The 26,957-nt window shown below is 31.1% G+C and overlaps 2 protein-coding genes across 2 annotated transcripts; both read left to right on the top strand.

Annotated features, from left to right (window-relative positions):
- The first annotated feature begins 6,287 nt into the window (after positions 1-6,287).
- Positions 6,288-6,952, top strand: LOC129285761 (histone H3.2). The gene has a single exon (XM_054921630.1). It carries the CDS (start codon positions 6,384-6,386, stop codon positions 6,792-6,794), a length of 411 nt encoding a protein of 136 aa, XP_054777605.1. The 5' UTR covers positions 6,288-6,383; the 3' UTR covers positions 6,795-6,952.
- A 15,177-nt stretch (positions 6,953-22,129) lies between these two features.
- On the top strand, positions 22,130-26,713 carry LOC129286558 (histone H3-like centromeric protein CENH3). The gene is made up of 2 exons (XM_054922502.1): positions 22,130-22,604; positions 26,070-26,713. The coding sequence occupies exons 1-2, from the start codon at positions 22,200-22,202 to the stop codon at positions 26,550-26,552; spliced, it is 888 nt and encodes a 295-aa protein (XP_054778477.1). The 5' UTR covers positions 22,130-22,199; the 3' UTR covers positions 26,553-26,713.
- The last annotated feature ends 244 nt before the right edge of the window (positions 26,714-26,957 follow it).

Raw genomic sequence — 26,957 nt, 5'->3', positions numbered from 1 at the left:
AATATAATTTTTTAAAAATAGAAAGCCTTGATCAACTGATCACAAGATTTTTATTTAATTTGAGATATTCTATATTACTATTGTAACAACCTGATAAAAAAATAGTTACTTAACATCAAATAAATTGAATTTATCTAGGACCTCATAAAATTTATTTGTGTTATAAATTTGGCAAGCAAGAAATTAAAATTAGACATTTTTTTAGATCGAGTAAACAACACACATAGCATCAAGAATTGGCTTATGGAAATTTTAAGATCTAAAACTTGTAAATATAACAAATTACAACTGTTGGCAAAACAAAAAATTATGAATTATTTGGGTAACCCTCAAAAGTATGTTTAAACTACATATGAAATGTATTTTTATCAAATTTAATAAATAGTTATATTTTTTAAATACTTTTACTGATGTAAACTAAAAATAAAAATATACACTACAACTCCAACATACCATTCCATAGCCCAATGTTAGCCCAAAACTTTTAACACATCCTTTCCAATTCTACTGACAAATAAAATACATGATTATGGACTTCTTGAATCATGATCCATAGTGATATTCTCTCTTCTAAATTTGACCAAAAACCCAATTTACCATATCAGCCCAAAAGGAAAATGGGCTACATTAACACTACATTTTCACATTTAAACGCATCTATATCCATTTATGATATATATATATATTTATTTATTTATTTATTTATGTTCAATTTAAATAATATCATTTCAACACGCATCAAAACATGCAAAAAAAAATTTTCTTTGCAACATCAATTCTTATGGTCAGGAGTTAGGTATCAATGTTCATTAAAAATTAGAATACTTGGTAAAATAATACTCAACAAGAGCTAGACTTGGCATGTTTTACTATTTTTTACTACAATTGTCATGCATGTCTAAGTACTAAAAGTACCAAACATCCATGGTCAACGTGGAGTTCAACCACTAATCTCATTTTCTTTCTAAAGTTGACATCTTCACATGGGATTGTTAAGAAAAGGTGTGATAACAATCTCAGCAATTATAAGATTTCGATACAATACAATAATAATAAAGAAGAATTCAACTTAGGATCAAGAATATGATTTAATTACCAGTGGATCTCAAAAAAATTTAAAATTTTAGTTTTCTAGGAGGATTGAAGAATATATTTAATTTCAACAGTGAAAAGATCAAAAGTACTTTTTTATTAATTTACCAACATGAGTTATAAATTACATCAGTTTGTTAGAAAAGCAGCAACATCGGTTATTAATTTACAAACTTTACTTGTTAATTTACTAACAGTGATTATAAATTATAAGACCTGTCAGTAATTTATAATTGATGTTAGTAAACTAACAAGTAAATTTAGTAATTTAACAACTTATGTTATTGCTTGTGATTGAACAACTAATATTAAATCTTGTATAATTACTTTTAATTGATGTCAAGATTATGATAGCTTGTATTGCTTTATCTAACAAATAAATCTGAATTTATAGTAATAAAGGTGCAGTAGAAGCCTCTTTCTACTCATTCATATCATTGTTGATTTCAGCAAAAGCATCAACTCAAGCATCCCAAATCACCTTCGGGCAACAATAATGCATTCAGGAATTTGTGGCGCCAAAAGAGGAATTTAGGGATTGATTCCCTTCTAAAGACTGAATTTTTTTTTTTTATAATAGATTAATATTACACCATGTCATGGTGTCTTTCTTCAAATTTAAGGCCTATGTGTAAAGAAAATAAATAATATTAATGAATAAGTAACTAAAACCAACAAAAATTGAGTCTAACAAAAATGAACTAGTCGAACCAAGATTTAAATAATCATTTGGAGAGATGTCCGCTTTCAATGATACCTTAAATATAATTTCCTCAATTAGACAATAAATGTATGCAATAAGAAAATAATTAACTAATTAATATCAGTCACCCCCTCCTTATGGCTCATTTGGGAGTTGGGTCATTTAGATTAACATTGGTTGGTCCATATTTGACTTTATTTTATTAATATTTTATAATAGTAAATTGAAAATCTAAAAATGAATTATTATTAAAATAAAATTGAAAACTTATTTGGATGGTTTAATCGATTGATATAGCCCAGATTTTATCTTAGTGGTAGAACGCAATGCCTATGGATGCATAAAAATTTAAAACCTTTACATCTTTAATTTTTATGTGAATATTAAAGACTATGACAAAGCCCCGTAAAGAAACTAGCTAAGGGAACCATTACTAATTATAGGAGTCATAAGCTAAAAATTAACCACAATTAATAGGGAATTCATAAGAATTTTGTAATATTAAATCCTTGCAATATGGAAATGAACTTTGTTTGCAAGCCAAAAAAATTATGCATTATACATGGTCAGAATATACCCCCTTGCCGCAGCTTTAACCATGATAATAATATTTTTAATAAAGGTCATTATTTTAACCATGATAATAAAGATTCACAATTAATATTTTTATTAATAAAGGTCCTCATTTTATTTGAGAAACTGGCACAGTGCCATAAAATATATAGGCCTCAAAGATTCTGGACAAAGTTTATAAAGATTTGGAGCGTGACCATTCACAAATTTAATTAAAATGTGATATTTTCTATTTGCGCAACAAAAACTCTCCTCAACAAATATAAAATTTTTGGTGCTATATATCCAAATAAAAAAAGAAATATCCCACATAACTGATCCATGATTCAGAATTCTGTGTTACATACACCTAACAATTTAAAATAAAATATAAATTTTTTTTAGATAACAATAATGATTCAGAGAAAATTTTAGAATTCCATATTGTGAAAATCATTGTTTATCATCTGGTTGAAGTTCGCTTAGCTTCTCATTTCTAGCAATAGAAGACTAGGTTGGGATATATTATTTATCATCAGATTTTCACCATCTTTACATCTCTAATAATATTAAATTTTTTACAAACTGTTTTAATCCATTTTGTACAAATGATTAATTGTGTTTTTTGTGTTACTAATATGTGACACTACATCATTGATATACAGTTGTATATCAATGATAAACAAGTTAATAAGTTTTCACTGATATGACTTATATATCAATATATATAATAGTAAATTACTGATATATTATCACAAATCAACATAATCAGACAATCAAACATAAACTTGTTATTATTGATATATAACTGTATATCAATGATGTAGTATTGTAGATCAGTAACGCGAAAAATGCATAACCATTTGCCTAAACGAATTAAACACAGCCCATAAAAAATTTTGAACTCTTAACTTATCACAGAGAATCAAATACCTAAATTAATAAATAAAAAATTACAAATCTATAGCTCCGTTTCCCGCTCGACATGCTCCGTTCCGTCGAGTATTGTAGATGTCTCTAGCCTCACATTTGTCTCTTGTCATCTTGACAGTGTCTCGCTCACACTACTCTGCTTTCTTTCGTCTTCGAGTTGTTTCTTCTATCGTGACTGTAGCTCATGTTTGTCTCTCTCATTCACCTAATTTCTTGCATTTTAAGTCTCTTCTGATATTTGCAAAAAATAGTGTTATAATTTTAAAATGACAGTTTTGTAAATTAAATATTAACTAAATATTAAAAATGTTATTTTTGAAAATTAAAAAAGAATAAGATATTTCTTTTATTTGGTTTTATGATATAGACTATGTGTGCAAAAGCTCCATTTTTATTTCTATTCTTTACTTCTCAGAATTAAAATAGGATTAATCTTATTAGCGTTATGGATTTAATTCTTGGAATTTATACATTCATTTAGTTTTCACACTCTATGAGTGTTCGGGTTCAAGACTAATATGAGACTAAGTAAAGGTTGATTTGGACTAATTTAGTGAGGTGGAGTAAGGTGGGTTTTAGATTTACAAGTATTTTGAAGCACCATTACAAAAAAGGTATATTGAACAGTTATTTAAACTTATATTGAATGGCTATAAACCGTCTAATGTGATGCCATTATATGTTCGCAAAATAAATATTGAATAGTTAAATTATCTCTCTAATATTACAAACCCCACATTGAACTCTTCTTTTTTTTTTTTTGGGAACCTATCCAATATGTGGTGCTGGAACTTATGATCGGCCTGGAATGAAGGGGGCTATATGAGACGATTATTGCTACAACAGTCGAATGTTATAGGCTCTAATTGTTGAATTGATTATCTTGTAAAGTGAGTAGGGGTTTCAAGAAGTTTCAATGTGGTTGTTTGTTTTGGACTCGTGAGGTTTGTCTAAGAGACATCAAATTATTTTATTGAAATCAAACCCAAATAACCACGACTTAGTTTGTATACACTGGTATGGCTTGCAATGTTATTTTTCCTTTCCATCAGTATGACACGTTATAAACTTAGCCTATCCTTTTTCTAGTCATAACCTATTATATGCATGTTTTAGATAGCTTAAGCCTAGCGTGAACAATATATAACTGAAACATACTACACATGTTAATTTGTGGAACTGGAGAGAGATCCATGGTTGCAACAAGGAAGACGAATGGGGCAGATTAAACAATATGGCCTTATGTGGTAGATGGGACTAAAAGCTAGGGACTAGAATTGGGATTTAGAAATTTAACTTTTTATGTTTGGTATGAATCGTTGAATAATTCAAACTTAATCCCAATCTCAATTCCAATCCCACCTTACATGGAATTGTTCGGGACCACTCACCCCCTGATATTACAAAATCAATTTTGGGATTGAAAATATTTAGACAAAATTGCCCTTACCCATCTCTCTCTCTTGCGTGTCCCTTCCCCTCCCGGACAGTGTCTTTGTTGTCCCTTCCTCTTGCATCTTAATGTTCCTCCCTTCTCCATCAATTGATGAGCTAGAGCTTCATCCTCTTCCCACCATTGACATTTATAGTGAGTCACTAGTTCATGGTTCTTGATCAAGCTCGGCATTGATGTGTTCAAGTATGCATTCATTAGATTTGAGTTCATCTTCCTCTCCTACCATCAAAGTCCACAGCAAGTCACTAATTCAAGTTTGAGTTTACCATTGATGGGTTCAAGTTCATTTTCTTTTAAATTTGGGTTCAAGTTGTAAATTGATGGGTTCAACGTCCCACCATTAACAGATTCGAGCTCCAGATCTAGTTTAAGTCTTCCTTTCAAGGCTTATCTTTCAAATTTGGTTCAAGTTCTTTTTCTCCCTAAAATCCAGTTGGAGTTCTAGATTTCATTTGACTCACCATTAAGCATTGTTTGATTCATCTTCATCACACAGATGCTCCAACAATGTTTTTTAAATTAATGATTTTTTTGATTGATTATAAAATAAAATTAATATAATTATTCTATTCAAATATTACTCCATACCAAACATTTTTAAAAACCTCAATCCTAATCTCAATCTTAATCTCATTCCCGATCCATCAAAATTCATACATTCATATCAAATAGGGCCTATATAGCCTACTTTTGTTAAGATCAAGTTGTTGACTTTTGGATTTTTTTCTCATCGCTAAATAGGATGTAGGACCTGTTTATTTGCATATACTTCCTTTTTATTTTTGAAACCTGTATGAACAATCTCCAGTATAAGTAGTTACAAATACAAACATTTTTTTTACTTTTAAAATTTTATTTTCATTTATTCAATTATTAGTTGATCATTAAGTTACATATATTATACCAAAATACCCCATTTTAAATATAAATATTATTTAAAAATAATTCAAATTACTCAAAAAATTAATGCATATATTTTTTACTTAATTATTTAATTTTAAAAATTTTAATTATGTAAATCTCTTTATTTAATAATTTTTAAAAAATTAAACATATAAATTGATTAAAACAATATTCAAACATGTAGTTAAAATTTTATGAAATAAGAATTTAATATAATAAATTATTCAATATAATTTATGTTTATTTTTTTTAAATTTTATTAATTTAAATAAAATGAAGGGGAGCTAATTTATCCTTTATTTTATTCCGTTTTTTGCCTCGTTAAGGTTGTGGTACCTCGCGCACACGCACGCAACGCAAGGCATATATTTCGCCTTTCTCAGTCCCCTCTCCACAGAGAAAGGCTGATATGCCGCGTCATCGATCCTCGTCATTAATATAATTCCATCTAAACCGTAAAACTGTAACAGTCAACGGTCGAAACAAGCCATCACAAGTTCATCAATCCGCTGCTTCCCCTCTTTCCCGTAAACTAAACCGTTGATTTCAACATTGAACCAACGGCCAAGATCATCCTCAACTCGGCGCCAAAAAGCCCAATCCGAAGCTGCGAGTGTCCATAACTCCACGCATATATATTTATAGACACATACAAATACAAATCGCACCGTCTAAACCGAAAACCACAATAATCTTGTTTATCAAATTTTGCTTTGTGTCTAACACGGTGATTGGATCAATACAATGGCACGTACTAAACAAACTGCTCGCAAGTCCACCGGCGGCAAGGCTCCGAGGAAGCAGTTGGCGACCAAGGCTGCTCGGAAGTCTGCTCCGGCTACTGGTGGTGTGAAGAAGCCCCACCGCTTCAGGCCCGGTACGGTGGCTCTACGTGAGATCCGGAAGTACCAGAAGAGCACCGAGCTTCTGATCCGGAAGCTTCCTTTTCAGCGCCTGGTTCGTGAGATCGCTCAGGACTTCAAGACGGATCTCCGATTCCAGAGCTCCGCCGTCTCCGCCCTTCAGGAAGCCGCTGAAGCTTATTTGGTCGGACTCTTCGAGGACACTAACCTTTGCGCTATCCACGCTAAGAGGGTTACGATTATGCCTAAGGATATTCAGCTTGCGAGGCGTATCAGGGGTGAGCGTGCTTGAGCATTCAGTTAGGTTTGTATAGGAGATTGGCTAATGCTTAATCGTTATTGTGGATCAGACTTCGATGGATTTAACTTCTATGCATTTACTGTAAGCAAGCTCAGATGTATTAGATTTTTCAATGAAAACAGTGATCCTGTTAAATATTTGCCCCCTTATTTTTCAATGAATCGTTATTGTGACGTTTTCTGATTCTGAATAAGAAATTGAATATTTCTGGGCACTTGTGAGATCGATCGTTGAATTGAACGCAAAAGCCAGATCGTGAGAAGGGATTAACTATCCAGTTTTATCCCTCGCTTAGACTTATGTTCTTAATGAACTGAGATTCATCATTCAAGAAAATTATTCATGCGTTTGCCTGGAGATTTGAAAAATTGATAATTGATGATTATTAGTGAAATTCTAAAGAAGAGGCCACAGAATTTAAATCAACATTAACCATAATTTATACCAATAAAATGCGTAGCAATTATCAATTTTGATCTGACAGGTGTTCTTGGTTGATTCTCTTGATTGGTCCTGTTCCAAGGCATGGCTTAATTTCTGGGCTGGTTTTATGGCGCATCAAAGGATTTAATTTGATAACTTGTTCTTTGGAGCAGGTAAAGGTGCAAAATCTGACAGGCTATTTGCATGTCAAGTCAATTTCATAGTTTTGTTCATGTAACAGTCCCTAGGGTCACTCTGTTCCAGGCCTGTTCTTCAGGTTCTCGTCATATAAGGTGAAAAAATCACATCAACAAAGCACCCTTTGTAAAGTACACAAGGGAATGTGTATAGAACCAAGAAGACAGAGTGTGTTTAGCTTTTAATTTATCAAAACTTCATTTATTAAAAATTTATTTAATAAAAATTAATTCGGTAATAATTAATTATTATAATAAAATTTATATTTAAATATATTTTTGTAAAAAATTATTTTAATAAATTGAAAGTATTTGAATTAATGATAATTTATACTTTTAAAATGTGTTTTTTAATATATAATGATCAAAAAGCACATTAATTTATAATAATTTATAATTATGTTATACAAATATAATATATTAAAAATATTTAAAAAATGTAAAAACAATTATAATAACATAAAATAATAAGGGAAGAGCAGAGATGAGAGTGAAAACGTGAGAGAAGAGACAACGAAGTAATAAGCTTATTATAGTCAATACCAGTCTTAATAATCTCATCTTTCATATTTACGTTTGAAAAGTAAGCAAGTTGAGCTTTCAAAAATTCACATTCAGGGTCCATTTAGTTTTCCTCTGTTTCATATTCAGAAAGCAAAATTTTACTTTTAAAAATTAAAAATTATTTGGATAGAATATTTTATAAGAAAATACATCCTGAAAGTACATTCAAACAGTAGCTAAAAATAAATTTTTAAAATATAACTATTTGAAACTTTTAAAAAGTGAATTTGAAAAGTAAGATGTTATTTAACCATACTACCCTAAATTTAATCTCTTATTCTTTTATTTAAAAAATAATTAATTCATTAAAAATATAATTATTATTTTAATAATAATAATTAGGCATCAATTTTTTTAGTATTATAAATTAAATAATTAATCATGTTAATTTTTAGCATTAATGTATATTAAAAATTATAAATCTTTATTACATCTTTTAAAATTACAAATTAAAAAATACAAATAACTAGAGATCAAATTTTTAACATTATAGATCATAATTTATGTTATTTAAAATCTTTATTATATTTTTTAAATATTTTAAAGATATTACATTTGTATAATAAAAATTATAAATCATTATAAATTAATGTCCTTTTTTATAATTGTACACTCAAAAGCACATTTCACTATCACCAACCAAATAACTTTCAATATATCAAATTGACTTTTAAAAAAATATATTCAAACACAAATTTCGTTATAACAACTGACTTTTACTAAACTGACATTCATCAAATGAACTTTTATCAAATAAATTTTTGACAAATCAAAAATCAAACGCATACTTAAACTCATTGAAAAATACTTTTATAAAGCGCATTTGGTCTCTTTTAAAATGTACTCGATTTTAGTACTCATCATACTGTGCTCAATGCAACGTCGTTTTCACATGATTTTTTCTTTCTAAAACCATAGGTATTATAATAATAAAAAATAAATATTATATTAACTAAATAAATAAATAAATTTAAATTGTTGAAATTTGAGTTGAACAATTTTAATGTAGAATTTGACTTGAACAATTCAAAACTATACTAAAAAAATTAAAAATATAGTTAAAAATATTTTATAAAATATTTTTTAAAATTTTATTGATGATGCACAAGTATTCATTTATTAGAAGTAATCTTGTTGAAAATATAATTAAGTACTAAATATAGAAAACTCTTTTAACAGGAATTCAAACTTTGTTTGCCACGATAAGAGCTATGAACTTATTTTGTTAGACTTAATCCCTGTTTTAAAATGCTTAGGTATTCTTTTTTTTTTTTGGGTTTTCAGTGTAGTTCTAAATTATTTTGGTCAAATTCTATATCTGAATTGTTGATGTCAAATTTCAACAAATTAAATTTATTTATTTAATATAATAAAAATAATTATATAATATTTATTTATTATTATAATAATTTTGTGATTTTAGAAGGGAAAAAGAGGGGGGAACTCATAAAACGATGCAGTTTGCTCGCTGAGTGAGGTGGAGTACCGAAACTGAATCCTTTTAAAATACACCCATCCCAAAAGTAAAAAAAAATCCTTTTAGAACATGAAAAGTAATCAATCCAAATGGAGCAGAGACTTCTCCAATAAGGTTTGGGTGGCTTAAACTACCTTTTCTTCATTCACATATGTGGCATTACCGTATAACAGTCCCTAGAGTCACTTTGTTCCAGTCGGATGGATATTATCAACGAGCCACCTGTCCATAGGCTTAGATAAGAAGTCAAAGATGAAGTCTTCATTCACAACCTGGATCCATGTTAAGTAAGCGAATTGGCAACCTCTCAACACATGCATGGTGCAAATCCTCTGGTGCATTACCACAGTAGTTGCAAGTGAAATTTTATCTGGGCTCTCAGCGTTGGTGAGAAGTTTGTATCTCATTATGAGCCAAGGAAAGGATCTTACTCTTTGTTGGCCAGGCCATTTCCAGATGATTTTCTGATGTCTTTCTTCTGTACCAGGAATTCACAGAAGCTTCGATAGGTTGATGCTACTGTAAATTGACCGCTAGTGGATAGGCTCCAGTAGCATTTGGCCTCTCCATCTTCAAGCAACGGAGAGTTTGTGGCATTAATTAGAAGGCAGCTTTTTGTGGGGAGGAGATTGCCGAGAAGGAGTGGCCAGTTCCAGCAGTGATAATTTATAACAAAATCAATAATCTGCTGAGTTTATTTTCTGGAATATAAGTGCAGGATAGATTCTTGAGTGGGCCAAGATCAAATACCCAATTTTCTTTCCACAACCTTACTGAGAAAACAATTATAAAAATTATTTAATATTTTATATTTTAGACTAAACAATTATATTATAGTTCAGAGTAAGTAAATTAATAGCTTAAAGTTTAGATTTCCAACTTTCTTTGCTTTTCAGTATTGATTTGATGGTTAGCATGTTTCCAACATATTAGATGTTTAGAGTTGGAAGCGGACCCTCTCAATGGCCCTCAGCATCCAATTCTTGTGTGTTGAAACGGTGAAAATTCTCAAACTACACATATCACATGGCTTGGCCATCTTGTTAAAAAAGTTAGGTCACAATTTAATAAGTCAAGCTATAGGTTTCTACGAGTTTATTCACTTATTTTTGTAAGCATGTAGAGGCCTACAGCTTGACTCGTTTAACGAAAAGGCTAGATTTAAATTTATAATTAGATACATTTATATAAAAGGCTAAGCTTATTTAGTCAAGATCTGACGCCTATATGATATTTCAAAATGTATTTTTTACTATTTTAAAACAAACTATTTATATGTATTTTAAAAGCCATGTAATGTGTTTATGGTGGAAATTTTGATCTTTTCAATGCATAGGAGTTGGATGCTGAGGGCTGCTGAGAAAGAAAGGTGATGAGCATTGTTTTAAATCTCGAAGAGTTAGATCGTCACTTGAAGAAGAAAGCAGTTTGAACCAAACATTTAGCCCATTTTGATAGTTGACCCGTTTTGACTTGGGCAATTCTCAGAGACCCAAAACAAAAGCCAGAGACCCAGAGTGTTTAAACTATTTTGGCCTATTTTTTTAATGTGTGTGTGTGTGTGTAAATATTATTTCTTATTTAATTATTATTAGATCGGTTAAATCATGAGACTTATGACCTATTGATATTTTGGGTTCATTGTTCGGTCTAATTTTTAAAATATTAGTACTGAGAGGATTTGGTTCCTTTTATAGTCCATTCCATTTTCCCATTCAATCTTTAAGTCCAAGCTCCAAAAATGGCATAAATGCCCGCACACATATTGGATAATGCTAAAGGTTGATAATGCGCTAATGCAATTAAAATGTGATTTTCTGTACAGAATATAAAGACTAAAAAGTATAATGCTTAAAATTTACAAGTTAGAAGCCATTATCAAAATTACACTGACTTGAAAAACTCAGCAAGATGCTAATTAACTGGTCTGCAGTGTCCATGATTTTAATCATACAAGTTCATCCATCACATAGTCCATAGTTTGGATCAAGAATGTCTTAAAATCATGAAGATGATGAAAAATGATTTTAAGCTAACATTTAGTTCAATGCTTACCTATTCAACACAAGTTTTCAATTTACCTCACATAAAGATAATGGCCATACTCTTATGGTGATCGATTGCTCACAAACAAAGAATTTAGAAAGCAAAAACAAAATTAAATTTTGGATAGATGTTGAAGCAAAATGTAAAACCAATAATGAAAAGTGGAAAACTAAGTTTAAATACCAAAAATGGACGAACTCATAAGCTAATATCGTAGCTAGACATTGCTTATATATACAAGGATGTGTTTTGAACAACAGATCAGATCAAGTCATAATGGAAGTGGAGGTTGCATTAGCAACGACGAACTTGGTGACGCAAAGAGATTAAGAGAAACATAGAAAGAGCAAGTACTTCTAAAAGAGAGAGGCAATATTTTGTGATTTCAAAGAAGAAATTTTATACAGCGATCAATCAGCAGTCTCAAGAGATTTTGAGCCCTAAGGCAAAATGAGTAAAGAGGCCTAACATATAATAATTTATTTATTCTTATACTTTCTATTGACATTTTTAACTACTAGAAATAATAATAAAAGAAACATTAAGTGTAATATCCTCCTTCTAATCCCATAATTAAACCTAGATCCCAAGAATTTAAGAAAATGAGATAATAGTAAACATCAAATACAGAATTCTCATTGGTTAACAAAATGGAGACCCCAAGTTTATAAAGCTAAAATCAATTCAAGTCTTGCAAAGAGACAAATCAAAGTTTGCAAATATGCAAAAGCAAGTGATCATTTCATAAGTGAGTGCATTTGTATAAGAATCTGAAACAAGAAAATTCTAAAAAATTATAAGGCGTGCACTACGGCTTGTGACGTCATGCATCGTGAAGCAAATGCACAAATTTTGATAGTGAATTTTGCTGTCAATTTGATAGCATTAGGGCCAACTTCTAATGCACCTTAAATCTTTGTCCGATGTCTGAATGACGTGAACTAGGAGTCTAAAGGAAGCTCTTTCCAGGCTTTAACTAATGGCATCGATCTCAAATTTAAATTATTTTTAAAACAAAAATTAGACACCATTTTCAAAACTTAAGCTATTATAACAAATTTCACATTATCCAGCGTCCAAACAAAATACCAAGGATTATAAGCCTCTAACAACAATGTGATCCTATATAGATCATCACGATCAACTCATGCAACGTACCAAGACACAAGAAATATTTTTAAATCTAATTTTTACTACTCAACCCCTTGAACTCAAAAACACAGGAAGGGAGAGTTTATCACAATCTTCATCAAGATTTTTCAAATCATCACATATTATTCTCTACCCTCATTTGTATTAGTATTTTAGCCCTATCATTATAACACATAATAATCAACTCTCTCCCTAGGGCTCAAAATATCATTACAATTTACATTTCAGTTAATGCAACTAAGTAATAAAAAAGGAAATCCTAGTTAGCAATCGAAATTGTCATACACATAAGTTATCCAAAATAAGGAGGCCTATTACAAAAGAAACACGATTCTAGGCCTCGGGTTGTTTTTCTTTGTCTCCACTTCTTGGGCTATTCCCTGTAATATTGAAAATAACGGGGTGAGTACAACTACTCAGTAACCAAGGTCCGAGTAGCTCATACTAATGAATAATAATTAGTTTAAATGTAAGTGAAAATTAATATTAATACTTTAACCCATGAGAAACATTTGAAATTAGCTCACATAATGGCATCTACTCAGAAAAAAATAATGTTTTTAGCACCTTTCATATCAATAGAGTTGATCACACAAATCATTGACAAGCCTAATGACAAAGATTATTACTCAACTCAACATATCAACATTATGGACTCAATATAGACAACAAGTGTCTTTGCTCACTATATGCATGATTACACCTCCCTTATATCTTCCTTATTCCTTTGACATGAAACCGTGAGCTATAATTCAATGGGATATTCTATATTCTTTAACTTCCCTAGCCTAAACACTTATGAGGGGATTACCCGGCCAAGGCATACCCAACTCACTTATGGATCACGGCTTCCCCTATTTCTCACACTATGGGGTGTCATATGCCCTAGACTAGCTTCCTCATTAAACTAGTGAATAGCTAGCTAAGTTTGAGTCCCTCGTTGAATCAATAGGACAATATAAATATAATTAATCCAGGCAATCCATCACACAGATGGGGCCTTACCTAGTGGATTTATCATCTACTCCACTTTCTAGACAAACTCCTTCCTCTTAAGATCATACAATAGACATTCATGCCATAATTCACACATATACAATTCATAGAACTTCACATTATCATTTTTCATTAAACTTCATCATTACACAATCATTGGACTTTTCAAACACATTTCATGGAACTTTAAAACCAAACAAGTCGTTAAACTCTCAATTCACAATCATTGCACATCACACTTTTAAAATCATTGAACTTTCCTATTTTCATTATATCTCACACTTTTAAAATCAATGAACTTCCCTATTTTCAAAGATCATTGAACTCCTCCTAAACAAAGATTCATCTTACTCCTCTATTTGCAAAATCTTTAAACTCCCAATTCACAATCATTACAAAAATCCACCACTATTATTCTCAAGGAAACATTTTGCATCACAAGGCATAAAACTCACAAATTTTGATCTAGTAGATTTCTTCATAAATTAAGCTACACTTGCATTTTCTCTAGTTTATACATTTCAATAATAATTCATAAATCAACAAACTAATAGACATACACAAGCATAAGATAGAATTTTCTCAGTTGCCTCAAACCTTTGAGAGGTCAAAGGTTTCACCCTTCAACTATTCACTCCCAAAGCTTTCAAGAACTTAAATGGTGCCAATAGTAATTACACTAGAAGCATTTACCATGCAAAACATCAATATCCATTCTGAACTATTTTTCACTAACATTTCATCATTTCTTAATACTCAAGATTTATTCTAGACTCCTCTAGAAGTATCCATAAGGCTTCTTAGCTTCCTTTAACTCTCATTTATAATATTGAGCTCTTAAATGGGCATAAATAAAGCCACATTATTCCCAACCACCAAAATTATGGGAATCTCGGACATTTCATGTCCTCCAATCACTAATCATCATAAAATCATAAATATTAAGTTTACTTAGCTCAATCTACCCCCATTAACTCTATTTAAGTCAATGGGTTCGACCTCATAACTTCTATGGATCGAAAATCACCATTAACAATTAAACCCTAACCTCTACTATTAAGAAAATGGAAGAAGAGAGGAAAATTTAAGCAAGAAAGCTTACCTTTGGTGTTTATAAGCTCCAAACTACTCCAAACAATTAGTTTCTTCAAGCCCTAGCTCAGCTTTTTTGCCACTTGCTTGTTCTCTTTTGTTTTCTCTTCTTCTTCACGTTAGATTCGCGACTTAATATTGTAAAATTTTGACCATGCATCGCGGCGAACCTACAATGCACCACGATGCATGGCACAGAGAGCCTCTTCCAGGCGTGTTGTCACGCATGCGCTGCGGCAGACCAACCCCACATTGTGACGCATGGCACAGAATTACTCTCTTTAGAAATTCTTCCTTTTCTACTCTCGGGTGATCCAATTCTCCTTCGAACCCACATTTAAAATTGAAATCAAGACCAAACACGCCCATTAAGCCTCTCTGGCCACACACCTCATAGATATACTTTATTAGTTTATGTAAGCTTAATTAATTTGGATTTAAAATTGAGGATGTTACATTAAATATTTTGTATTTTAAAAAAAATAAAGCTTGGATTAAAAGGAAACAAACACACCTAATAGTGAGTAGTATAGAGATGAAAACACAAAACCGCTCACATATAGGGTTTGATTTTAACTCCCATGTAGGGTTCAATAGATCAAAAAGGTTATTTAAACTCCCTAATTATCTTAATGGACTAATTAAACCTCTCAATTAATTTAATTAATCTTTAAAGTAAATTTTGGGATGTTACAAAATACACCTTAATAATGTTACTAAGTTTACATCTTAGGCTTTTAATGATTATTGTATGTCTATTGGAATTGAAATTGAGTATCTTGTAGCACATGTTCATACATAAAATGACTTGTAAAATCATTTATTAAACACTTAAAATGGATTGCAAGACTATTCCTCATGTGATCAAAACTCTTGATATTCCTTTGGGGACATGCAATCATGCATGTTGCAACATTAGTTCGCATTAGGTAATAGGTATCAAAATTTCTCTCCTTTACAAATGATTTTGAGTCGAGAGTCTAACATTTCCCATCTTAAAGTCTTTGGTTATGCGACTTATATTCCAATTGCTCCACTTTAGCGCACAAACATGGGACCTCAAAGAAGGTTAGGAATATATGTTAAATATACACCTTCATCAATAATAAGATATCTCAAACTATTAACTGAAAATTTATTTACAATACATTTAGTTGATTGTCATTTTGATGAATCATATTTTCCAATGTTAAGGGAGAGAAAAAGTAGTCAGAATGAATTATCATTGTTTTCTCTATATCTTTATATAAAATAGTGTGAATAAGAAGTTCAAAAGATAATTCAATTGCACAGTTTAGCAAATCAGTTGTCAGATGTATTTGTTGACTAAAAAGAGTAACTAAATCACATATTACAACTGCTAATGCTCTGATCAAAATTGATCTCCTTATTAGACAATCAATCACTATTAATGAGTCCAAGACCTACTTAAAGCATGGTAGACTCATTGGTTCTAAGAATAAAAATCTTTCAAAAAGAAAAGGAGCTAAGAATCTAAATGGTCAAGTTGAGGAAAAGGAAACTCCAAAACAGTTATTAGACACAACAAAAATCTCAATTCTAGATGAGACACAGGTACCTGAAATAGATAAATATAATGATATCTTAGTAAATTATGTTGTGGATGGAATTCGATAGGATAGGAATGAAGTTAACATTGATGATGACAATTTTGCATATAATATAGCACCAAATTCATGAATGATAATGAGGATTGAAAACTGAAGTCTGTTAGGGAATATAGACAAATAAATAATTGGCCAAAATGGAAAGGTATAATAGAATCAAAATTAAAATCTCTTGAAAAATAAAAAAATTTTAGACTATAGTCCGCACATCTAAAGATGTAAAACCTATTGGGTATAAATAGGTCTTTGTGTGAAAATGAAATGAAATAGATGACATTATAAGGTATAAAGCATGACTCATTGCTCAAGGTTTTTTTACAAAGACCTAGTATTGATTTTGATCAAATATACTCACTTGTGGCAGATACAACATGAGTGGTATTAGATTTACGCCTAATGGATGTTGTTATAGCCTATTTATATGGCTCTCTTGATAATGATATTTACATAAAAGTTCTTGAAGGATTCAAATTGCAAAAAGCAAGCAATTAATGTTCTTGAGAATAATACTCAATCAAGTTAAATAAATCCTTGTATGTGTTAAAACTATATGTGTAACATCCTAAATTTCAATCCAATAAAATTAGTTGCTAATTAGGGATAAATTAGTAGTTAGTAGATTGATTATGGTTTTGGGTGTTGGACTAATATGTGATATTGGTTGATTGATGTGGTTATAAGATTGAATGGTAGAATAACAATCCGGGACATAACGCGTGAGTAGCAATGAGAGTTTTCTCACTGTGCTAAGCACCGCCACAGAAGTTGCATATGCCGCAGCCCATGGCACAAAATTTTACTTAAGAGTTAAGTTAGAACTCGTGAAATCAAAAGAGGAAAGAAGAGAAAATGCATCTAAGGTATGGAAGGAACTTCTCTGCTAGGGCATCAAGTATTTAGAGTTTGGGAATTTGCTTCGGCTAATGACTTGTTGAATAAGTATCGTACAGCCATGAGCTTCATTTTTACAATATTTTTATTGAATTTGGATGGTTAAGAAATTGAGTCAGGAAGTTTTAAGGTGTTGGAATCTAAAAGAAAGGTTTAAAAGGGCTTTTAAATATGAAACTAAGGTTTTATGACTAGTCTAGAGTTAAATAATTGAACTTTAAGAGTTTAAGCTAAAATTAGCCTAAATAATTAGGTTGAAATTAAGAAATTGGTTTGGTAAAATGAGTTAGGAGGGTGTTATAGTCATTTGAATAACTTATAGGGCTAGTGACTATAAAGAATGGATTATATGAAGTAGAAAGGTGTTGATTGAAATGTCTTGTATGTTAAGAGATTTGGTTTAGCCAAATCAATACCTATGTTGAGTGTTAAGAATTGATTGAGGGGCATTACATTGTGTAGATTGAATATCATGATGTTGCTTGTGAGAATTTATACTCTTGGGAGTTCACTACGATTGGTAACCCTTAGTGAAAAGGGTAAAAGGTAACTGGAGTAACCCTTTTACTTGTTTATTTATGAAATTATTTGCAAGTATTTTTATATAACTATGTGCATTATGTGTATGAACTGATAGAGTAGCAATATTGTGAAAGAAATATGTATGCGGGTGTGTGAGTAATGTATGAGATGAATCTGAAGAGATATGTGCATTGCATCCACGACTAGGGTAGGGAGTCGCGGCCTTATTATGTGCAAGTCTAGAAAGTCTTGAAGGTTTTAAGCATAGATTTTGACTCCACTAGGAAGGACTTAGGAGATCTTAAAAGTCTTAAGCGTAGAGCTTGACTCCACCAAAGTGGACCTCGGACAATGGTCCACGAATGTATCCTAAACTAGGGTAGAGGGTCATAGTCCTACTCTATGTAAGGCTAGAAAGTTCTAAAGGTCTTGAGCGTAGAGCTTGACTTCACCAGAAAGGCCCTAGGAGACCACCCATATGCGAAGAAGATACTTAATATGAGATAGAGGTATGATGGGCCTTGTTTTTGTGTAAAACTGTAAGTCCTGGTTCTAGCATAAAGCTTGATCCACTAAGAGGAAAACCAGGAGTGCATAAGTATGAGCATGATATATTGATAAATATGAATTTGTGTATATGCACACTATACTATTTTATTGAAATACATATTGCTTTATCTTTTGTTTATAATTTTGCTTACTAACTGGTATTTGGGTTATATCTGAATACCGAGGTAGAGAGAGCATGAGAAGGCTAAAAAAGGAAGCGAGGAAAGAGTAGCTTTGATTGGTAATTGTATGACTACCATTGTATAAGTAAATGTATAATATGTTGCTAGAATTAAGTTGCCAATTAAGATGCATAAGCATATGTGAAAATAAGTATGTGAATGTATATATAAATTGTGATTGAAAACTTGCTTGGATATGTGACATTATATCTCATTGAGGATACCATAGTAGTGGGTACGTGGGTAGGCCTGGATGTCAATTAAGCAAATGTATGTTATTATGTAACTTGTTCCACTTGTATATATATGAAATTATGTGTATATGTGAGAACTTGGCACAAATGATGAGGCAAAGCCTCATTTGGAAGAGTTGAGTATATTTATCATTTTTGACCGTATGGTGAGGCAGAGCCCTATATGTGAGAGTCAGATGATTGAAGTGGAATAAGAGAGAGAGAGAGATAGTGTGTGTGTGTGAGAGAGAGAGAGAGAGAGAGAGTATTGTTACATGTATTGTGCCTAATATAAGCCCATAAGTGTGTAATATGGCGTTGAGAGGTCAATTTAAGTAATTAATGTGATGTACGTGATTCGAAGTGTTAATTAGGTGTATGTGATTCTTTTGAATTTAGTTCAAAGCCCAAAGTGCTCTAATAGGGTAATGAATAAGAATTGAACACTTAGGGTTCTATGTTTTGAAAGGAAATATAGCTTTTTTACACTTGGGTATCTAATTCTAGATCGGACTGTTAGATCGAGTCTAAACTTATATCATTAGATAGAATATATTATAAGGTTCGTGTGGTCATTTGAATCACTCTAATCGAACATCAAATATGAAAATGACGCGTGGCGAAAGTTCACCTTATGAATTATCGTATGATAGCAGAATTTGTTGTCATATGCACCACAGCGCATTGTATGCACGCTGCGGTGCATGACACAAAGAAGAATAGAGCACTTTGCTTTGTATCATATGTTGTGGTGCATGATGGTGTAAGCTACAACACATGGCACTTTTTCAAGGGAGAAACACTGTGTTTCATTGAGTAATAGAATTGTGTTTGCACTTTCGTTAGTCCTTTGATTTGAATATATGTTTGACAAAATTGGGATCCCACATTTTAAAAACCATTTGAGAGCTATTACTCTGATATTATGTGATTGTTGTTTGATAATTGTGTATTTTAGAATGGTAAAATCCGAATTAAGTAGAGACTTTACAATATGGGCATATGTAGTATAATCACCTTAGTGAATATTTGATAAAGGAAGGATATAAGAATGATTTTATTTGTTCATGCAAATGAATATGTAATAATCATAGTATATATTAAAAACATAAATATTATTAGAGCTCTTACAGAGATTCAAAAAGTTATGAATTGCTTAAAACAAGAATTGGAGATGAGGAACTTGGGAAGGACAAAATTTTGCCTTAGATTAAAAATTGAATATTTGAATGGTAGTAATTTTGTGTACCTAAAAACATATATAAAATGAGTTCTAGAGTGATTTTATATGGATAAAGCACATCCTTTAAAAACTCAAATGGTTGTTAGATCTTTAGATAAGGACAAATATTATTTTAGGCCTCAAGAAGAAGATAAAAAACTACTTAGTCCAGAAGTATCATATTTTAGTGCCATTGGATCACTAATGTATCTTGATAGTCATGCTTGACCTAATATATTATTTGCTACCAATCTATTAACAAGATATAGTTCTTCACCAACATGAAGGCATTAGAATAGAGCTAAACATATTCTACATTACTTTAGAGATACTATGGATATGGATTTATTATATTCAAACAAAATCACATAGGATTTTATAGGTTATGTAAATGCAGGATTCATGTTAGATCCTTATAATGGTCAATCTTAAACGAGCTACTTGTTTATGTGTGGTGGCATAACTATTTCATGGCGATTTATGAAAAATATTATAGTGGTTGCATCTTCTAATTACAAATAAATTTTAGCAATGCATGAAGCAAGTTGACAATGCATTTAGTTAAGATTTGTGGTTTATTACATTCAAAGTGCTTGTGGTTTTTCTTTTGAAAAAATGGTCCTAACAATTATATGTAAAGATAATGTTGCATGTGTTGCCCAGTTGAGAAAATGATATATTAAAGGAGACATAATAAAACATATCTCACCAAAATTCTTCTTCATACACGATATTTAGAAAAATGGACAAATCCAAAAACAAGTTTGTTCTAATAATAACCTAGTAGATTTGTTGACTAAAGCACTTTCTATTTTAACTTTTGAAAACCTTATATATAATATTAGAGCTCGCAAGTTTAATAATATTAACTAATTTAGTCATGATGGAAGTTTATATACATTGTGCTCTTTTTTCCTCGATCATGTTTTTTTCTATTGGGTTTTTTATGGTAAGGTTTTTAATAGTGCAATATCAAGAATATTGTGTATTTTTTTTCCTTCATTACATTTTTATCCCATTAGTTTTCTCTAATAAAGTTTTAACAATGCATGGTATCTTTTGTTAACATTCAAGCAGAAATGTTATGAATATTTAAGATATTATATAGATATTCATATCTTTCAATTACTTTGACATCTTTTGATTATTACAATATTTTTTAGTTATTAATATTTTATGTATTTTATTTATTTTAGTCAGTTATATATGTGTCCATAAATAAGAGGCAGTTCAATTGTATTTAACATATTAAAATGAGAATTCTTTTTTCTCTCACTTTCTGAATATTCTCTTCTAATATTTCCCTTTTCTTCCTTTATATCTTTACTCATTCTATAACAGCCTCCATTTCTTTATACTACTCAAACTTGGATTCAAAATAGAATTTTTAAAACAGAACAATTATTGAATTGGAAAAAAGTGTGAGTTCAAAATTTATTGGTGTTCAATTTTTTACACATGTCAACTAAATATTTTCATAAATGATAGCTTATAAATATTATAATTAATAATTATAACTATAATTATAGTTACATATAGAATCAAATGAAGACTTTATATATTTTTATCTACATAATAATGTAAAATATGACGGTGCCAAGTAGTCATTTCCTCGGATTAAGATTAAATATGTTTTAAAATATAAAGTATTTTTTAGTTTTTAAAATGTAATGAATACAATTTTTTAAGAAAATACGCTTAATAAGGAGTAGTATTAAAAATGAGAATCAATCAGTGTCATATTTTTCATATGAGACACTACATAAAATAAATACAAACTAAAAATTATATTTTCTTAATAAGATAAATTGATTTATTAGAGATCGTAAATCAGGGAGGGAGTCAAACTTGCATTCCCAGCTAATCCAATTATGTATGTACTCATGCCAAGTCATGGATCCTCGTCAATCATTAAATTCCATCCAAACCGTTCTTTGAAACAGATCAACGGTCATCAATAGCAATCGCCACTTCTCTCATCCGCAGCTCCCAGCACTCAGTAAACAAAACCCGTCGATTCCTCCATGAAATCAACGGCCAGGATCATCTATGATTCGGCGCGCAAAAATTCCCAATCAAAAGCTCTGTATATATTTTCTGCTCAAAAAAAAAAAAAAAAAAAGCTCTGTATATATTAACAAGCCGCACCATCCCAGCGCAGAATCGTCGTCTCCTCATTCCTCTTTCAACTCTCAAGCCAATACTGTGATCAAGCCCTTCCGATGGCACGTACTAAGCAAACGGCCCGTAAGTCCACCGGCGGCAAGGCTCCGAGGAAGCAGTTGGCGACCAAGGCTGCTCGGAAGTCTGCTCCTGCTACTGGTGGCGTGAAGAAGCCCCACCGTTTCAGGCCAGGTACGGTGGCGCTCCGTGAGATCCGAAAATACCAGAAGAGCACGGAGCTTCTGATCCGGAAGCTTCCTTTTCAGCGTCTGGTTCGTGAGATCGCTCAGGACTTCAAAACGGATCTTCGATTCCAGAGCTCTGCCGTCGCCGCCCTTCAGGAAGCCGCCGAGTCTTACCTGGTTGGACTCTTCGAGGACACTAACCTTTGCGCTATTCACGCTAAGAGGGTCACTATTATGCCTAAGGATATTCAGCTTGCGAGGCGTATCAGGGGTGAGCGTGCTTGAGCATTCGGTTAGGCTTGTATAGTAGTAGATCGGTGAATTCTTAGTCGTTAATGCGGTTTTGATGGATTTACCTTTTGGAAGTTATCTGTAAGCTAGTTCTCATGTAATGGATTTGTCTAAGGCACAAATGATTCTGTTAAATTCTTTTCCCCAATTTCAGTTTCCTATTTGTGGCACTTTCCAATTCTGAACAAGTTTAATAACTCCTGAGCTGGGAAAAAGAATCTGATCTAATGTTGTGCTTAGATTTCTGTTTCTAGTGAACTGAGATTCATCGTGTCTTCAATTGGTTTAAGGGAAATGTGAGAATTTTATTATGGATAATTTGACGATTATTAGTAAAATTCTATCAGAGTGGTTACGGAACTGAAACTAAGTAGAGAAGTTCAAGCTGGTTTCACATGGGAATGTGCACAGTACCGAGAAGATATATACTTTTATTCAATAAGGTTTGCAAGCAGCTTTCACTTCATTCATATCCGATGCATTGCCAATTATCACGTCTTTCTCTATCAATTATGGTCGTGATTTGATTGTTAGTCTGTTCCTAACATTCAGAATCAATATGAAATATGCGAGTCTATCATATCTTTGCATTCAAATCAATTGGCAAAAATATCTATACCATAAAGGCCATCAAAATTCAACTCAGCAGACAAAAAACTAGTCAGATAGATTATTCTTCATTATATTGCGGCGGAGACTTAACTGTTCTGTTGTGTTCATGATGTTAATAATATAGTTTGTTTGCTTTGAGGGAATTCTTGGATAAGGAATTGTGAAGGGAATTGAGCTCACCAACCAATGCCCTGAACATTAACTATTTGTTTTAAAAAATATAATTTTAAATATTTATTGAGCTACATTGGAGATAAAAAATTTGTTAAAATTGAATCAATTGCCAAAGAATAAGGTATAGAGCATAAAGATAAAACTGTCAAAGATAGGTAAATTTCTTGTTTTTTTCTTTTAACTGAAAGATGAATTGCACTAATCAAAAGAGATTACAAACTCTAAGGTCTACAAAAGAGACATTATCATCTGCCGTTGTCTTCTGAGGAAAAGGTGAGGAGAAATCACAAGTACCAAAACTAGAAGCTAACCTATGAGCCAAATTAGCAAGATAATTAGCATCAGAGTTACAATTCCTACTAATATAATGAAGTACTTTTTCTATTTTTATATATAAGATATTTTTAATTGAATTTCGCATACTAATAAAAGTTTATTGCTTTATTGAATTTATATAAAAATACAATGATTTTTTAGCTTTACTTCTAATAATATCATAATTAATATCGTGATAGTGATAGAAAGAACATACAATTAATAATTTATTTTATTTTTTAAGATAAAGATAAAATTATTTAATTATTAAAAAAAATTATTGTCACACCTTATATTTAGAGATAAAATAAATTTTTAAAAAATATTTTATATATAAAAATGGAGAAAGTATGATATTTCAATCTCTATGATAAAGCAATCGAGCATTCTCAACAATGTTCTTAAAAAGGTGCTTCTCAATATAACCGTACTGTATCAATTGAATGGCTTAAATGCAATCGCTATTTACTTCTTTTATGTAGTGGAGGAATTTTTTTGTTTAATCAAATAAAGAATTTAGTTTCTAAATTTTTATTCCTTTCATTTTCAATCTATATTTTTTTTAGAGGATAGATGAAATTTTTATGGAGGCAAATGGATTTTTTTCTTGAGAGGAGGGCTATTGGAAATTATTTTCAGGAGGCAAATAAAATATATTGGATCATTTTTTATAATGATACGGAAGTATTTGATGGCCAAAAGGATAAGAAACTACAAACGAGCTCCATTTTACAATTATTTTAATAAACTTTTTAAATTGCATGTAATTGTTGTATTACTATATTTACACAATTATTGATACAATTCTCTAGTTATATTTTGAGCACTAATTATTTGCGAGTGTCAGTACAAGCGACTGCCCTTTTTTATTTTCTTATTTTCGAATAAAATAGGTATTATTTATATTTAAAATTATAAAATACTTTTAAATTAAATCACACACACTAATAAAATTTATAAAATATAATTTATAACTTTATTTTTCAAGATAATACTATAAATTTTAAAAATGTCTTTCATTTAAAATTTTATTTATAAAATAATATTAAAGAGAAAGAATATATGAAACATGTAATATTAAAAAAAATTATTAATGTCTTATATTTTAAAATATCAATTTTTTTAAAATTTCATATAATTTATGATAAGGGGGTGGTTTTTTTTTTTCATTGAAAAAAACTATAACTCTAAATTACACAATTATTCTTCCTATTGTAAAATTTTGGTCATCTCACCGTTGCACCTCTTGATGCAAGCACCTTATCAGTTGGCGATTGTGCCTTGATAAGTATTTTTTGAAAATGAATATATGTTTTGATTCGAGTTTCAAGACCCAACTTATTAATTTATTTTTTTAAAATTTTTTTGGTCCCCTCCTATATCAATATCTATTATCATTTTTTCAAAGGATTAATACATAGATTCATAACATATGAGTTAGTCAAATCTTATTCTGGAATCTCTTGATTCTAAATTTAATTATATACATGTTATTTATTTTGGATTAAATTACATTTTTAACTTTGAACTTTTTCTCGAGGGTAATTTTATCCTTATATTAATAAGTGTGGTGATTTTATCTCTGAACTAACTTTTCGAGAAACGCTAAGTATCTTGTAAAAAGAATTATTATCTTCTCAAAAAAATAATTTAAAAGTAAAATACTTGTTAATACAATAATAAAATTGCTCTTTGACAAAAAAGTTGATAAATAAATATGCACCTTAACCTTTTTTTTTTTGCCCGGCCAACGAAGTATAGAATTCACTTTGCCATTTTGATACATTCATACATATATAATAATATTATATGATATACAATACTTATTCTATTTTTATTATTAAAAAAACTACAATTTTTTATTTATATATTTTTATGAATAAAATAATATATTTTAATAAATATTTATTATATATTTTTTAAATCACCTTTCATAATTTACATTAATAAAAAATAATTAATACATAATTATATTAATTAATACATGATATTTTAATTTAATTTATTTATTTTTAAACATAATTATTGTAATTGCCTTATTTTTTTAAACTGTGTGATGGTACGTAATCCGTAAATTTATTAATTGACTATTTGATTGATTTTGCTCTTGAGCAAGGCACATATGCCAAGTCATCGATCCTCGCCAATATAAGATTCCATCCAAACGGTACATTGAAACCCGTCGACGGTCCTCAATATCAATCACACTTCTCTTTATCCGCAGCACTCATGCACTCAGTAAACAAAACCCGTCGATTCATCATTAAAATCAACGGTCAGGACCATCTAGAATTCGGCGCGCAAAATTCCCAATCGAAAGCTCTGTATGTATAATAAATCACTCTATCTCAGCACCCAATCGTCGTTGTTTCATCCGTCTCAAATCTCTCTTCACTTTCGTTTTTCAAGATCATATACTTTGATCAAATCCTTCCAATGGCGCGTACCAAGCAAACGGCTCGTAAGTCCACCGGCGGCAAGGCTCCGAGGAAGCAGTTGGCGACCAAGGCTGCTAGGAAGTCTGCTCCGGCTACTGGCGGTGTGAAGAAGCCCCACCGCTTCAGGCCCGGTACGGTGGCGCTCCGTGAGATTCGGAAGTACCAGAAGAGCACGGAGCTTCTGATCCGAAAGCTTCCTTTCCAGCGTCTGGTTCGTGAGATCGCTCAGGACTTCAAGACAGATCTCCGATTCCAGAGCTCCGCCGTCTCCGCTCTTCAGGAAGCCGCCGAAGCTTATCTGGTCGGACTCTTCGAGGACACTAACCTTTGCGCTATTCACGCTAAGAGGGTCACTATTATGCCCAAGGATATTCAACTTGCAAGGCTTCAGGGGTGAGCGTGCTTGAGAGATGAGAATTCAGTTAGAGTTGTATAGTTTAATGTTTAATCGTCATAGTTCATGTGACTTAGTTGGATTTGCCTTTTGGAGCTTTTTTGTGGGCAATCGCTGATATAATGGTTTCATCAATGGAAAATCTAGTCTGTTCAATTATATTATACTCTGATTTGTGTTTCGATGTGGCGTTTTATACTACTTAACGGGAAATTGAAGACTTCGGAAGCATTTTTGCGATTTATTGATTGGGATCCTTATCCGTGGTAAGGATCCAATTATATAATAAATTGCTTGAGCTGAATTTGTAGATACTTTACTTCCGAATTCTAGCAAAATCAAAATAAAAAAATGGCTCAGCATTGTTATGGCGATATCATGTGCATATCAAAGCTAGTACAACAGAGA

Source organism: Prosopis cineraria, unplaced genomic scaffold, assembly GCF_029017545.1.
Source record: "Prosopis cineraria cultivar Desert tree isolate PC_DT_omini unplaced genomic scaffold, ASM2901754v1 PC11, whole genome shotgun sequence".
NCBI classification, from domain to species: Eukaryota; Viridiplantae; Streptophyta; class Magnoliopsida; order Fabales; family Fabaceae; genus Prosopis; species Prosopis cineraria.
The sequence above is the reverse complement of the archived record's forward strand: the minus strand, read 5'-3'. Positions and strand labels throughout refer to the sequence as shown.

What these genes read in the sequence shown, in the direction of transcription:
- LOC129285761 (XM_054921630.1), top strand. Translation starts at nt 6,384, where the DNA reads ATGGCACGTACTAAACAAACTGCTCGCAAGTCCACCGGCGGCAAGGCT.
- LOC129286558 (XM_054922502.1), top strand. Translation starts at nt 22,200, where the DNA reads ATGGCACGTACTAAGCAAACGGCCCGTAAGTCCACCGGCGGCAAGGCT. An exon ending in GGCGTATCAGGGGTGAGCGT is followed by an intron (nt 22,605 to 26,069) that starts GCTTGAGCATTC and finishes ACTCTATCTCAG; the next exon opens with CACCCAATCGTCGTTGTTTC.